The sequence below is a fragment of the Tubulanus polymorphus genome, chromosome 3, assembly GCF_964204645.1.
Source record: "Tubulanus polymorphus chromosome 3, tnTubPoly1.2, whole genome shotgun sequence".
NCBI classification, from domain to species: domain Eukaryota; kingdom Metazoa; phylum Nemertea; class Palaeonemertea; order Tubulaniformes; family Tubulanidae; genus Tubulanus; species Tubulanus polymorphus.
Genome location: NC_134027.1, coordinates 5,212,041 through 5,228,524, shown reverse-complemented (window position 1 = coordinate 5,228,524; position 16,484 = coordinate 5,212,041). Strand labels below are relative to the sequence as shown.

The window sequence follows — 16,484 nt, the reverse complement described above, 5'->3', positions numbered from 1 at the left end:
TCGGAATAGCCGTGTCAGCGAACATAGCCGGCTGTCTTCCGCGTGTAGCAATATTTATAGTAAATATGAGCGTCAATACGGATCTACGACAACTAAGATCAAGATGAATATATCGTTTAGTGTTATCGCTTTGATTTTGTGCTGTCAAATAGTTTCGGGTAAGTGTATTTTTGCCTTTTTTAATGAGTTTGTACAGCTTGGTTGTACGTAGCATGGTTTTTTGTAATACAACGCACAGTAGCTGGTTTTTAGCGCAAGCACTACCGCATACAGTTGAACTTTCTTCATTAATTCTATTGTAAAACCCGTCTACGATTTGACAGCATTATAAAGGAACCCGTGATGGCTTTCTACAATCATCAGAAATCTGTTTTATACCCGAGTTTTCGTGTTATTTTGATGACAATCTTTCATGCAATTCACGGTTAAAAACTACGGCTTTAAATCGCAAGATATACGTGATTGTAATTGATTAATAAACCCAATCTCCGTGACTTCATTACTGTCGGTTTTCTAAGGTTTCGAAATATATTACTCATTTAGAAATCTTTGAGTCTTCGATTATGCATATCATATTAATCACAAATTAATGTTGATTCAATAAATTTTTCAAATGTAGAAAATATTTCATATTCGTAAAGATGAATAATGTCTATTAACATTGCATATGGTTTTCCCTATTTCAATTATCTTAATGTCAAATCACTACAAAATACAGAATAATTCCATAGAAATACATGTATTTATAAATGTATTTTCTATTCATTATCAGTTTCTTATTTTCATCATTATCATGATTGACTACTAGTTGAATTTTTGTTCAGAATTAGTCATTATTTTTCAAACATCGATCGCTATCTAATGTAAACAAGTTAATTTCTATAGTGCATTGAGGTTATCTCTTTAAAAAAGAGGAAAAGTTATCATTATTCATTACAGATTTTCATTTTAGATATAGAATAAGCCTAGTATTGGAGATACTTTCATGGTATACCAAGTTTTTGCATAATCATACGAATACAATGGAATTGTTCTTGATTTTATATTTTGAGATTTTTACATTACTAGTGAAAGGTGAATAAACTTTTTTTTCTTGAATTTTTAGTTGCTCAAAACGTTTGATGTAGCCCTTTGCAGCCAAATGTCAATCACAGTTGGAATTTTTTACCACTACTTCGCTATAGGGCAACATTTTAGTGTTCTTTTAGATCTGAATCAGGTCAATACATCCAAATCTTTGATAAATACAATAGAATTAAGCCCGGCACTGAATCCTTTTAGTTTGGCGAATTCTTAAAATCAAGAGAGATGCAGACTTTTCTTGTAAAGACAGATGCCGGAATTGGGAGCAGTGGTGCCTATTGTTAAGTACGGTGTGTGAAATCCGTTCTTTATGAGACCAGCTTTCGATGAGAATAACTCAGTATTTTTGCCGATTTAAGCCGCCTTTAAACAGTAGAATCGGAAGCCGACTTGGCCTGAATACTTTTCTGTGGTAAAGTTTTGAGAAACAACATTACATAGAATGTAATGCATTCATCGCTAACACCGGGCGAAAATTGAGTTAATTTGCTCAAATTTTGGACAATGTTTGCCGGCAAAAACCGGCTTATGAGTTAATTTAGGTATAAAAATGAAGATAATATTTTTTTGATGGGTGTGCTTCAGTTTTTAGATTCTCGTTGATCCGAAATCACAACAATGATATGATATTCTATTTCAAGAAAAAAAAATCTGACCATTGGTGAGAGCTTTAGGTTCAATAGATGAAAAGATACCGATGAAAAGCTAAATATGTACAATTGGTTTTTGAAGCAATTAATTTCTTCTTAAATCCTAATTACAAAATTTATAGAATGGATATCTATGCTATACTCTTCTTATACTGAGAATATCTTTCAGGAGGGTGATGATTAAGAATATTTGGAGCAATGGAAAAAACATTGCGAGCATCTAAAATTTCATGAAATTCGAGATATGCCTTTATTTTTCTAATACACTGTGCAGTGAACGTCCTGCTGTGAACTAGAGGTTTTAGTCTTCACTTATAGCATAGCTGCTTTTAAAAAAGCCAGCTTCTCTGCGTGAAATCTTTAGTCAGTGCTCTAGAAATTAGTTTATTGGGAGAACAGTCGAAATGAGTAAGAGTTCAGCTATTGTGAGTAGATTTAGATGTCTTTGTTATTTTCTAGAAATTTGATCTGGCATGGTTTTAGCTAGTTTCCAATTATTATAGGTCATCTCCTTGTTTTCGCAAGTAAAGAAAATAGCGTTTTGACTATGTGATTTAATGTTCGAAACTTTCCATCGGGTTAGGTAATTATTTAGATAATTTTCTTATTCTTACTAAATAAATGATTGATCAAGCAGTGTAGTAGTCAATACGTATGTGAAATGAAAAGCTTTGGAGGCAGTGATAGGATAAGTTAAACAAAAAATCATGGATAAAGTGATCCATCATCATCAGACATTGGCTGTCAGTATTTTGACACATCCCATATTATTTTTCATTACTTGATAATTTTTCGGGAAAAGCAGGATTGAAATTGCGAAAATCATTGTCTGTAGATGACAGTATTGCTATTAAAATTTACTTGATAGCTCAAATTTGGCGCAGCATCTCGCGGGATTCAGCCGACAGTTTCACAGAGATGATTAATATCCCCCAGTACAGTTTCATATTCACATGAGGTTCGACGTAAAAACACAAATTAACAAAATTACAATGATTTCAAACTACATTGATCAAACGCTGTTAGTTTTTCAGAGAAATTAAATTCATCAAGCACTAGATAATTGAAGATTGTGCAATATTTTTAAGGGTAATCGTTTCTGAAAGTGTTTGGTGTTTAACAAGGGTGTTAACTATGACAGTTTATTGATGTGTAACTCAAGGATTTATAACTATTATACACAGAACTTCAGATAGCAGTTAAACAAATTGACAGCACCTTTCAAAATAATTCATCTTCATCTTAATGGCATACAGGCATCAAGTTGCATCGAATAAAATGTACTTCCATGGAAAAGCAAATGCAGGTCATTGGGAATGGAGTTTTTCGCATTATTTCATTCAACATATACATGATTCAGGAAGACATTGAAAAATGACAAAGCGCATCAAAGTATTTAGAAATTGCAAAACATTATGATATTTCATTTCATCGAAGATGAGGAATTTGAAAACGCTTGAGGTTTTTGCCTGACTCGGTAAAATCAGCATTACTTCTTTTCCAATGATTCAAGTCAGTTTTTAGTGGTACCAGCTCCATGTCAGCAATAAAGGTGTCTACCTCATCAACTGCTTCACACTGAATTGTTTATATTTCCCTCGATTGAATTGATAGCTGGCGTAATTCTAACAATTCATCGTCTTGACTCGCTCAGTTTATAGAAATCTTTGATTGAATTTCTGTCGTAAAGTAATTTCTTCATTGGAATGAAGAATTTCAGGCAGCTTTCTCAGCGTGTCTTGTGTCAATAAAAAAACACTGCTCTGAAGTTGATCATTAGAGTGTACTTCATCTGTAAAATAAATTGATGTATTTCACGGAAGAATAGATGACTGTGGAGCATTCACTTCATTCATATTTCGAAAAATTTGAATGGATTCATTTTTGAAATTTCAAAAAGCTAACGTTAACTGCTAGTTCGAAATGACCATAAATAGAAGTTGACTTAATATGGGATTTTTAGAGGTGAGGTGAAAGTGAAAGAATATTTACTTAGACCTAATGCCATCAGTTCAAAAGTTCACACTGCACAAACTACAAAGACGTTTTTGTTAACTCACATACTTGACAACATTATATTTACTCAAATATTTGTGTACAATTCACAATTTAAACTCGTCATGGATTCCCTGAAATAATGATTGGAATATTCAGTGGAGCAATCATTGATATATTCAATCATCAATAAATACATCTGATAGTTTCCTGACCTGTAACTAAAGTATTCTAGTGGACAGAATTGATATTTGAATACATCTTTAAACAAGGCTCTGCTCAAAATGATAAAAAAATATCTTAAGAAATAACAAAAATTATCTTTTACTCTTTTGTAAAACATTTTCTTTTGAGTATTTTGAATGAATTAATCCAATTTGATTATGAAATCTTGTGCTGTTGCACCCAAAATGTTGAGTATATAAATCACATATCACACTGGTTAAATGGTTACTACGAATTCAGGGTGAAAATTGGACAAAGTGCTCTTTGCCTGTAATGTGTTGTTCCTTCTAGCACAGAAGTCTTAAGTTTGCTATTGAAGACTAGCGGCGCTTTTAATGATATCTTTGTTCGTGCCGACACAATGTAAATAGACCAAAGGTTTTATGTTGCCCACGACCGAAAAATAGTTACAAAATGAACCTTTATCACGTTTACTACTTCGAAATGAAGAGATTATTTCGGATTTTCTTGAACTAGAAATACTGATATGCATTATGTCAAAAATACATAGATACTCTTTGATTTCACTGAAATATTCTGTGTTCTGTTTCATTTTCCATAACGCATGTGGAAATGTTAATGGATCTTGCCAGTAATTATTTACGAATCTCTTGTGCCCAACAATTTGTTTCTGTGACCTTAGTTTACCTAGCTATTTATCACTCGAGGTCTGCGATGCCAAGTTATCTTTTGCCAACAGTCACTGATCCCTGAAATTGTCAAGAACGGATGAACTATAAAGAATAACAACATAGACGACATCGCCATTATCTGTGGATTACCTTCGCTACCACGTAATACACAGGTTCTCTTTATTACCTTCCCTCATCGACCAAATTTCAGCTGGTTTATCATTTCTATTATATATCGGTGATTTTCATGTGTGGTAAGCAGCTTATCTTGGCGTAGCACGGATCTCTGCTCTGACAAATTGTTTTCCCTTCATCTGTCGCAGGCGCTGACGTGGAATTAACTACATTTAAGGTTTCCACTTCCACTCTGAAACAAAAAAGGGCTTTGAATATTTATATTGAACTTTATTCGGGATTTCTTAAAATGCTAGCAAAAAATCAATGTGTCTCAAAAGATTCGGGATTTTGATCACTTTTTGTATAACCCCTTTTATACACGTATCAGACATAGATATATGTCACATATTTCTCAGATGGATAAAGTGACCTCGAGCTTAGTTTGATTGATGTATCCACTGCATTCTATCAGTTGTCATGTTCAGTATTTAAGCACGAGAAAGTTTTCATTACATAAATGGACTTCTCTCCTTAGATGGCCCTCCATTGGGAGATTGTATGGATGTTGTAATAGGAAAGGTTGCTTGACCCGAGACATTTTTGCACAGCATTTTGATAAAGGGCATGAATAACTGTATCGGTAGCATTTTGGCAGACAAGCCCGGTGTAGTCTAGCTTTCAAAAGATACCATAAATGCACTGTTAGTTGCTCCCCATATCTTTGGTTTTATAAGGTGTCCTTTGATAACCTCTGTTCAATGAAGCGAAATAATTTTCTGAATTTGTCGGTATTTTTATCTTATGATAATGAAGTGTAATGATAGTCCGTATCAGAACAATCATTTTGTAACATGATCTCAGCTCGCATCATCAATTTACATAGATGCAGGCACCATTGTTGTAAAACAATGTAATCATCATTGTTATTCTTACCACTTGATCGAATAACGACCTGAATTTTGGTTAAAAGTTGACCCTCCACTCATGTGCAGCCCATCCATCATGAGAGAGTCAAGTAATAGTTGTCAACCTGTCAACCACTGATTCACTTTCAGTGTCTAATGAATTATGACAGCTTTGTACTATTGCATTGTGGTACAGTCTAGTTCGGGTCATCTGAGAACACTTCGGGTTTACTGTGTTTGAAACCTGAGACTGTCCTTGCCTAAGATTCACAGATTTAATCGAATGACCTGACCTCACTCTTAGATCTCAGATACTTTGTTTCAATGTTAGACCGTGTCGCTGATGGGGTTTAAAACACTTGAAACGTTTCTTGAGAATACTAAAAAAATCCAGTGACAACACAATATTACACCTTCATTTATCTTATCATCTAGATTATAGATAGGAGTCGCAACTTGAAGGATATCAGTAGTTATGTATAGTCGCATAGAAATCCAAAATATCTGAATTTTCAAATGTGGGATATGTAATTTATAAGAGTTATGCCCTATGGATAATACCCAGCCAGCATGAAATGCTATGATTTCATATAAAACTAATTAATGTTCATTAACTTATTTATATGGTCTGAAGTAATCATAATGCATTAAGTCTGTAATTACGTAGCTTTCGGCTTATATGTTCATAATGTCTGTCTGTCTGTCTCTCTCTCTCTCTTGTCTGTCTGTCTGGCTCATAAGTAGCTTCAACCCTTCAGATTTTCAGAGTTCATGCCAGTGACAGTATCTGATAGTGATTCTTAATATCCAGCAGTCCAAACGTTCAAGGCAATTTCAGTATCTGTGACAATGTTTTGAATGTCTTTCTAGATGTATCTCTTTGTAATGAGTTATCACTCTGATGATCATGAGGAACGGAATGGAGTATCTGTATGAAAGAAATGCTACATTTGCACAGTTAGGTACTTTTCAAGCGTTGTATCAGTAAGACCTTGGCTTTGACCATTGAGGCACTGGTAACATTTTTTGTCACTCCCTCGATAGAGCTGCAGAAACTATACTCCTACATCGCTGATGGTAAAGATAGTTTACACTGTGACGACTCCTTTGTAAATGGCACCAGAAGTGGTCCAGTGTGTAATGAAATTGTAAATGTAATTTCGTACTGGTATTAGTGTGTAATACACTTGTAATTGTCGTGAGAGTAATCACATTGTTTGAAGGAGATTGCCAACTTCCCTTACGACAGGTCTCTAGTGTTGATTGTTGGTTCAGTGTTCTGCGATGGTGTTGCGACTGCTTCCAATGGGAAATTAGTCGTTTGAAAACCTTTCGTCAAAGTTATTTGCTCCAACCTCTTACTAATGGTTCATCATTCATGGCTTTCGAGTCTCAATTATCCAGCGTACAAGCTCTCCTTGAGGAGTCTAATTGAAACCCTGGAATACTTGCTGCATCGACTCCAAAATATCTTTGAATTAACCTCTACTTTCGAGCAAAGGACAACCAAAAGTGTGAGCATTCTGTTATATCGTATTTGAGTTCTTATGGTTTGCTTACACTCCGCACTATGATATATCCATGATGTGTATTATCTCATCATTGATTTCGATATTTGCTATTTCCAGTCATCGGGAAATGGTTTCTGCGATTGATTCTGTTTCGTTGAGTGTCAGCAATGGAAATGTTTTTGAATTGGTTTGACATATACATCAATATTCCCGGGCTGGAAGATTTTGCATGCATCTTCGTGAGTTCCAGATAAACTAAAAGATACCTGTCATATCATGAGACAAATCAATGAAAATTGACACTGATGTCGGATTTGTAATTTAAAGTAAACTTGAATAACAAGTGAAATGTTGAAAGGCATTCAGTGTTTTTAGGTGGCATTAGTTTTCCATGTGTATGGCCATGGGACTTAGGAACGTGTGGCTAAGGAAAAATAGTTTATCTAAAAGATTTTTCTTGAGATGCGGTTCATTCCTTGTGGGTCTTCGTTCATCATTGTGCCCTGCAAATCACGAATGCTGCTTGTTCATAGGGCAGAAGCCTTTTATCCGCTTGCATTATAAAAAATGGCTGAACAATGAAAGTACAATGCAGATAATTTTCTGCTGTGTCAATAGAATGGAGTATTACGGCTTTGTTAAGAATGTCAGACATGTCCTCCGGTCTTCGATTCTTGCATCTCTCCCTCTCGTTCACTTTTTGGGATATTGTCGGTTATTTTTGGTGCTGACAATAACTGCTTTCTTTTCTGTGAAGTTGAATTCATCTGACCTAGTTTTTACTCTATTATAAACCCATTTTCGACCACCTTTCTAATTCGATATGTCTATCACTATTTGCCTAATTCACATTAATTTCGTTTTTGATATTGCTACCCTGATAATTTGACGATTAGCTATGTTTGATTGACAGGTTCTAGTCATATATATTATTGCATGTGAGAACGGAACTTTGTGTGTTTCAAGCTTAGCTTAAAAATTATCATTCTTCAACTATATGGAAAACATTCCTTGGTCCATTATTCAGATAATTCCATAAAACAGTTTTCGATTATTGTTGTTTTTCATCGAATGCTGCAATTCTTTGAAAATTCTGTGTAATCAGTGAATTTTTCACTCCGGTTTCATTAGCTGAATCGGGTGGCAATTGGTATTATCCTTATATTTAGCAGTTTACATATATTCTTATTCTGTGACAGATGGTTTAATCAAACGCAAACTCGTTCATTCGGAATGTTTTATCACTTACTTTCTCTACCTACCGACACAAAACGAGCTTGTTATATGTAGCGAAAATAATGGCCCGAATTTGTCTATTAGGAGCAATAAATGTCTTCACAGGTGATATGATGATTTATAGCCTATTTGGAGTGAATTAAAAGCAAAGCGGTTTTGTCTGTGTTGACTATTAACTGCTCATTAATCTTATAGTGCTAGTATGTGTATGCGAGGGAGTTAGACTACTCAATCAACGTCAAGGCTCTAGTTGTTAAAAGCCACTCTCTGATTTAACCTTTATTCAATATCTTGTCAACTAACTGTTGATTTCTCTAATTGGTAAGACATAAAACCATTAGATGAACATAAGTGTGCTTAAAGCATGTGTCAGTATATGATTTATGAGTATTTTTTCCTCTTGCGGGTTTGAGGTGCGCTCAGCGCATGTATAATACAACAAGCATGTGTGGAGTTACGCAAGTCCATCATCATTAGGTTAACTGCTGTCTGACAGCACCTGAGTCTAGTCAATGTTTTCATTTGGTTACAAAATTCTAACGAGTATATATAATGAATTTTTCTATTTCGAAATAACTTACGTCGCATTCTTACATTATAATAACAAAAAGGTTATATCTAGGGTATAAAAGGTGGGATGGAACCCTCTTTGGAGCCTGAGGGAAGTCTAATAGGCTAATAATCGAAAGGCACCCCGATGTTGTTCTGTGTTCACTACTGTGGGATTGACGAACATGGCGAATCCATTAATATCATGGTTAGATGATTTTGAGAAATTTATTAAGATAAATGATGCAGATGTCCACACATTAGGAGGCAAACCTCCTACTCAATTAATTATTATTAGAGTTGTATCGTTTAATATGTGAAGTATGAAATCTATTGAGAGTTTTAACAAAACAGACATAAATTCCTATTACCTTAATGACGACAAGTTTTTTTAAGGCACATTTTTAGGAATTCAGTCGAATGATTCCTTTGAATTGTATGTTTTCTTTGACATTTTTAATGGTGATCTAGACCTTTGAGCGTTAGTCATTTGAAAATAGTTGTAGTTTTTACCAAGTGTTTACTTCCTTGCGGATCAAAAAATAACATGTGGTGAATAGTTAGTACCCACAAGCTTAATTTATGGTTTAAACTCATAGACATATTTGATATTTGATGTTTGGAAGGATGAAGTTAGATGAGGAGATGAGAGAATTGAAAGTATCGGGCAACTAAGGATTCTACTGGGAAGGTTGATTATTGATGGTGTACTACACCCAAACATACAGGATTAGACGCCTATTTTCAATCCAATTTGTGTTGAATGTTGTTTCTCATGGCGTCCATTAGTCGTAATTAAATGAAGGAGAACCGCTGATAGTAGTGACTCCGGTGATTTCATTACACATCTCGTCCTGTTCGTTCGATGTCGCTTAGAATCTAAAACATCTCACATCTTACACAGGTATCGTTTGGTGTTGATTACGGTAAGAGTTTCCGCGCATGATGTCATCGGATTTTCCCTTTGAGATTTCGTTATCGATCTTATCGTGAATTAACGCGATGATCTCATGATGTTACCAGTGTATAATGTCTAGCCATGGAGACCTCTCTATACAAAGACCTCATGTGTCCGGGCGCCACAAACAGTTTTTTCCCAGTTGACCGCTGTTACAGAATTTTTTATTTAGTCTTACGAAAATACCCGGTATTTTTCAGAAAAGTTCTTTATACACTGATCCAGCTAAATATCATTTCGAATGACGTATTCTGAGTTAGTTCTATGTTCTATCCTGGCTTAATGTGAGTGTCTTTTAGCTGACAGTTTTCATCCCGACGTAAACCTCAATATCGAACTAGCTTTACGAATCTGAATCATAAACTTTCCCCGAGTGACATCAAGCATTGTCTCCAAGGTTACGATTTGACTTATCGCGATATGTCACGATAAGTAATAACGAAACCCATAGACTGACAGTTGATGTGTTCGCAATTAGTAAAAGCGGCGGTTTAGGTCACTTTTATAGATTAGTTGATCAAGTGTTCGATGCGGCTGTCGACTGTCTACTGTCTGCTACAGCTCTGCCTCGCTCTCGCCACCATACAGAGTTATCTCATGAATATTCAGATGAGTTTAAAAACAAACTGATGAATTATCTTGCGTAAGTTTCTACACCTTTCAGTGTATCTGCATGGAGGTATAATATGAATTTCATCGACGATCGAGCTACTGTCTATTTCATTATTGTCCTGTTTTTCATGTTGAACACCTACTCTCTCTGTCGACTGTTATTTGCCAGTTTTCTGTGAATCATCGGTTGGTAATCGAGGTCGTCTGATCTCGCGTAATTTTCCTGTTCGACGTTCTTTCATCGTCGTGAAATTTCCTGTGGCAATTTTCCTACCGATTCGTTCGTTTTCAGTGAATAAGGATGGAGAAATTCGGTAAATGTGTTCATTCTGCTTCTCGAATCAAAGAACTTCTAGAATAGAACGTGTCTTTCAAAAACTGATGTCTTCGTGATCCTTTTTACTCATTTGTGGGATGAAAGCTGATGTAAAATGGGAGTAATAAGAGTGACATCCAAATTAGGCAACCAAATTATGTAGATCCCTATTTCCATGTATGGACATGAAGATATGTCCATGTCGAAGAGAAGCTCATTCCAATTCATGATTCCTCCACAAACTGTATTTTATTGCCTTAAAGCATAGAAATCCGTAGTCTTTTTTTTTCTAGCGGACTTGTTTTAGCCGTGCTGATGATGACGATTAAATCAAAATAGAAATCCTACACAGATGGGAGAATATGAAGCATGTCTTGTACAATTATAGCAATTTTCTGCAGTGTGATTGTGAATTAACCACACTGCGTATTGCTGCGTTTCCTAATTTGCAAATGCCAAATAGAAGATCGGTTATTGTTTTGTCTCATTTTGCCATGGTTACAGTGCCACGGGGGCTTACCATCTGTCAGTTTTAGTTTTCAGGCATCTTCTTCGGAACTTTCATCAAACTTGAATATTTCAATATACAGTAATGACGTTTCAAGAACGAGAATTGTATTTGACTTAAGAAAAATTGATGATACTTTCACCAAATTCCCTTTTCCCAAAATGTTCCCTTGTTCATGTCAGAAAACATATTGCTTTTACTATGAGCCTAAAATGTTCCACTTTTGAGGGATAATCTACAATATTCGGGCTCTTTCACAGCAGATCGCTCTTGGTACTAAAACATTCTTTATCTACCCATCACACAAAACCTAAGAAATGTGCATAGAAACGCATGAAATATGACTATAGGCCATTAGCCGGCATTAAATGGCATTATAATACACCAATCACAAGGTAGCTAGCATTTGAATTGACAGACTATCCCTTTTATAATAGCCGTAGACCTAATAACATTGACACAAAAGTCTATGGCTAAGTCTATTAAATTTAGATTTTATGTTCTGGTTGAAATTGGTTTATAATTGATTCGGTCTCTCCGGCATTCTTCAAATGAAATTGCCAAAAATTGGATCGAATTTCTTGAACAAGAAGAAGTTTCTGTTAACCATTTTGGGTTTTGAACTAGCTCGATCGATAACCTCCATCTAAAAATCGGCATGAAATGAAACCACCACAAATACATCTTCATTGGATGAAAGAACAATGATGCCAATTTATCAGTGCTTGTCATAGAAATGGTATATTACGAAGCATCTGGGTTCCATACAATTTCATGAGATATGAAGAGATAAGTTTGATACACCTCTGACAACTGTAATATTCTGATAGGACTGGAGATACACGGTGTGGAGTCGCTGTCTGTCTCCGGGTGTATTCACTATACCAGACCTAATGGAGACATTCTTTAGTCAATAAATACCAGTCCATGTAGCAAAACTAATTAGCTTTGATCTTATCTTCTTGACGTTGAATTTACCGGTTTTTTTAAGCCAAAAGACTCATTGATGAAGTCACATTTCTAGCTATTGTCACATTGTTATCAAATATTGAATGAATATATGCTTGCCAGATTAGTTGTGCTATGGACTCTTCGTTTTAGAGTCGTTGATTCAATCCTCAACAATTTCGGTTTAGTTAAATTGAAGGAAAAAAAGTTTGGAATGCGTTCTCGCCACCAGAAACTAATAAAGAATTTCTATGGATTGCGTCGGTGCTCTCGCCATTGACAATATTTTGATCGCAATAAATTGCTTTTTGATGACCTGAAAATTAATTTTGCTTCAACGTGAATCAACTCATAAATTTCTCAGGGAAATTCATAACTGAAGTTATAATGTTTACACAATCAGTGGCATGATAAAAAAATGATTTACCGGTACATGTAGATCCATGATTTCCTCAGCTAAACATAAGTGTTCATTTCAAGAGATGAGAATTATGTCTAGGATGAAAATCTAATTAGACCTCGATAGACTAGAAAATTGAAGCCCACGAAAATTCTCAGTCTTGTAGTGGTTATCTAACATAATATGAACTCATAAATAACTGTTAGTTTGTTTGAATTGTTGAAATGAATCAACCTTATCTCAGACTGACCTCCTCATTGTTAGAAGAACATCTAGCCGAAGGGTTATTGCATTTTTGACGAAGTAAATTTGGCAATAAATAATTTTTCGGTACGATAAAAGAGTATTTAATGGACTTATCAGTAAGAGTTGTGTTTGGTTTGTAGAAACCTGTCAATTTGATTTATCATAATATTTCTTGGGCGAGGAACATTTAACTGATAACTTTTCAAATATGGTGCTGTTTGGAAGTAAGCACTTCGCATAACAGCCTGACCTGGACGCTGATCTCATGTAATCCAAGGATCGACGGAACAAACCTTTACGTAGGATTTGACCTTGAACTGAAAATAACGACGTTCAAACTGTCGTCCCTCTGAATTGAGATATTGACACATTTCGATCTTATTATTAAAAGCTCTCATGTAAATTAAATAAAGCATAATCGGTCGGTTAGTTTGTTCTTTGTGCGTAGTTATTGTTCAGTTGGCAGTATATCCCACAGTCGAGTGTCTTAGATTGAATAAAAATAATCTTCTCTCCGCGCGACTAATATCTTCATCTGCGGTGCAGTATTTGTACCAATTGTCAGACTCCGATAAACCGGAGCCAAGTAGAAAAATACCTTTCACCGTGGAGGTCATCCGCGGAGGGCATCTCTTTGAAGTATATATTAACAGGTATATTTAGTCAGTTATTTCGTTATTGGATATTTCACAAATATAGAAATATCTAAGGATATTTTATTGATGAGTGATTTTTGAAGAAGGTTAATCCATTAATGTAAATAAACATCAACATGGTAGTTTTGTCGATGACAAGCCGGGAGGGGGTTGCTATTAGTCATCATCATCATCATCATCGCAGATTTAAAAATGAACCGCGTAAAAATAGTATTATTTCCACAGTTACCATAGAAACTGAAAAGTTTTTTTTTCGATAAGCGCAATCCGGTGTCATAATTATGATTTCGTCGATTTTGTTTTTGTAACGAATTAAGATTATTTCTATTCGGCAAAAGTGTATAGAAACTACAAAGCTATCTCGAAATCTGTATCAAAATCTGTAGATATATATAAGTATACCTCAGCTGTGGGAAAAATGATGCTTATTACCTGTATCTTTCTTTCATTTATCATGCTTATCGCTTGCGATGAATGTTTTATAGTTATATGCCGGGGTCTTATTTCAGCTGGTGACATGGTTTTACCATTCTCTCTCTTTTTTTCTCTCGTATTACGGATGACTCAGGAGCCCGCCCCAAACCAAATCAATGGCTTAACGCCACAGATCTTATTTCATTGCCAGCAACTGACAGGATTTCAAATGAAAACCCAATATCACTTCAATTCATAGAATGGTGAATTCTGACGGTTGAAGCCAATGTGAATTTCTAATTTTGGATTTTGAATCCGGAATATTTCTTTTTTTAACGTAATAACTTCCGATTGTTGCCTGAATGAGGAATGTAAATTTTTTCCCTTTCTGATGTTGTCTGCCGCAATTCATATCAATTAAATCAGCGATATGTCCAATGATACTTTGCGTGATTAGACGCATCAAAATTGAGGCTCAAAGTGTAAAAAAAGAAAAATTTATATACGAAATTACATAACTAATGTGTCATGTAGCATGTCGTCATGGCAACGAGATGACAAGGATGCTAACTTAAACATCTGGAGGCAAAAATATCGTTCCATTCTGATGTGGATATTGCATTTTCTGATATTTCTGTGATGAGATTATAACATCAATGATTGACATGTGATGAACCAGTTTTCACGTCTCACAGCCTGTGACACGCATTCTTACAACCATATTCTATCCGCCTGTCTTCGTTCTGTCTTCCTAAAAATATCACAAATTGTTTAGACTTTTACTAGATGCTTAACATTCATCTTAACTTCGTTGACAAAATACACTGCATCGTTGTTGTTAGAAAATGAAAATGATAATGATTACGGAATTGAAGAGATGGTAGATTTCACTATCAGTATTTTACAAACTTGCTTTGTGCATCTCTTCTTTTGACATCTCTACAACAAAAACTGGCGGCGCAAAAATAATTTCTGAATATTCTATAAATAAAAATCTAATTTCATATCACAAGCGACTTAGTAAATATTTACTGACGACAGCATCACAGGATCTATTGGATTTTTCTCTTCCATAACTGCGCAGCCATGTGGAATTTTTGCTGCGGGGATTCTCAAACATTGTTTAATTAAGGAACCCCTTTGATAAAAAGATATGAAGGCAGCCTTATAGGGTTTGCTCTAAATCTTATAATGAGTCTTGCCAGATGATGGAACCGAAGGCCTCATGTGAGCAGTCTGTTCCCTCGTAAATTCTTGCTGTTTTAATATCGTTGGAACTTGGCGCGGTATTTATTGTCCTGAGCGTGCCACATGGGTTAACACATTGCTAGAATTGATGTGAGTTTGATGATGAGCAACTCTGAGTATTGTCAATATTGGATCTGTAGACTCTGAAGGGGTTATAGTCACCACGGTTATTAGATTCTAGAACTTCAGCTTCAGCTGGTACGACAAACCATGTTATAGATATAGTGGGTTACGTAACTCTAAAAATTTTGTTGAATTTGTAGTAAGGTCTTATGCATTGGTTTGTTAATTCATACGTGGAAGGGGTTGTTTAAAGGCAGACACATTTTGCTTAGATCATTTTTGCTATGAATGGTAGTTCCTGGTTTGACTCAAGTGCTCAGTTATTGGACAACCTTTTTGCCCTGTTAACACTGAGTAGGCTTAGCACTAGAAAATATATTTCCACTCGAGGCTCTTAATTCTAAATTGAAAATCATCGTGACACTCCAATAACATTTTCACTGCAGTCGCTGCACTGGGATCTCAAAGAACTGCAAATCTTTAATTGCTTGCTACTTTCCGAACAATGACATCATCCAGGCAGATAATTGTGCGTCGTGAATTTAAATCATGATCTGCATGAAGCAATCTAAAAAACAGCCAGTCGATTCTCTTGAAAAATCTAGCCTAGTTGATGCCCCGAGCTTAAAAAATTTTTCTACCCAAATCTGACTGATCACATCTGCTTAAGTGCTGAAGTGGTAGAATACTTCTGTTACAATAATGAGAAGATATATTCGTTTTGAAATGTGTATTTCCTTCAGCACGTAAGATATATCCAAGTGATACACGAATCATTTATGCGTGTAAAAGATTCTACATTTGAAGTCTGGACCTCAATACTTGATAGAAAACTAGAAATGCAACATGCATTGGCGTGATGGTGTATGTGGTTGTAGCGAACTCAGAAAATTGTGTTAAATAATATGCTTCAGCGCTTTTGTACAGGTATCATTTTGAAAATTGGCCATAAAAAGACTAGCTTTGACAGACAGTGCGCATGTAGGCTATTCAACTTTTGATTGGCATTTTACAGATCGAAATCTGTTAGGCTTTTTGAAGTGTTCAGTTTTTCTCTGTCATTCGTGACAAATAGGGTTTCTTTTCATGTATGTCATACATGTAGAATACTTGTTTTATTCTCTTTTGAGGAGCCTTAGTTCACTGATCGCTCGAAATTTCTGTATCACAGTTAGATATATAGCTTTTTTAATACTTAGGCCTATATCTGAT

At 35.3% G+C, this 16,484-nt stretch overlaps 1 protein-coding gene across 1 annotated transcript in view; it reads left to right on the top strand.

The window, feature by feature from the left end:
- Positions 1–69: 69 nt before the first annotated feature.
- Positions 70–16,484, top strand: part of LOC141901222 (reversion-inducing cysteine-rich protein with Kazal motifs-like) — a 42,587-nt gene continuing 26,172 nt past the window's right edge. The window contains exon 1 of the mRNA XM_074788331.1: positions 70–158. Coding sequence (XP_074644432.1) covers positions 104–158 — 55 coding nt within the window. The 5' untranslated portion in view covers positions 70–103. The remainder of the gene's footprint in view (positions 159–16,484) is intronic.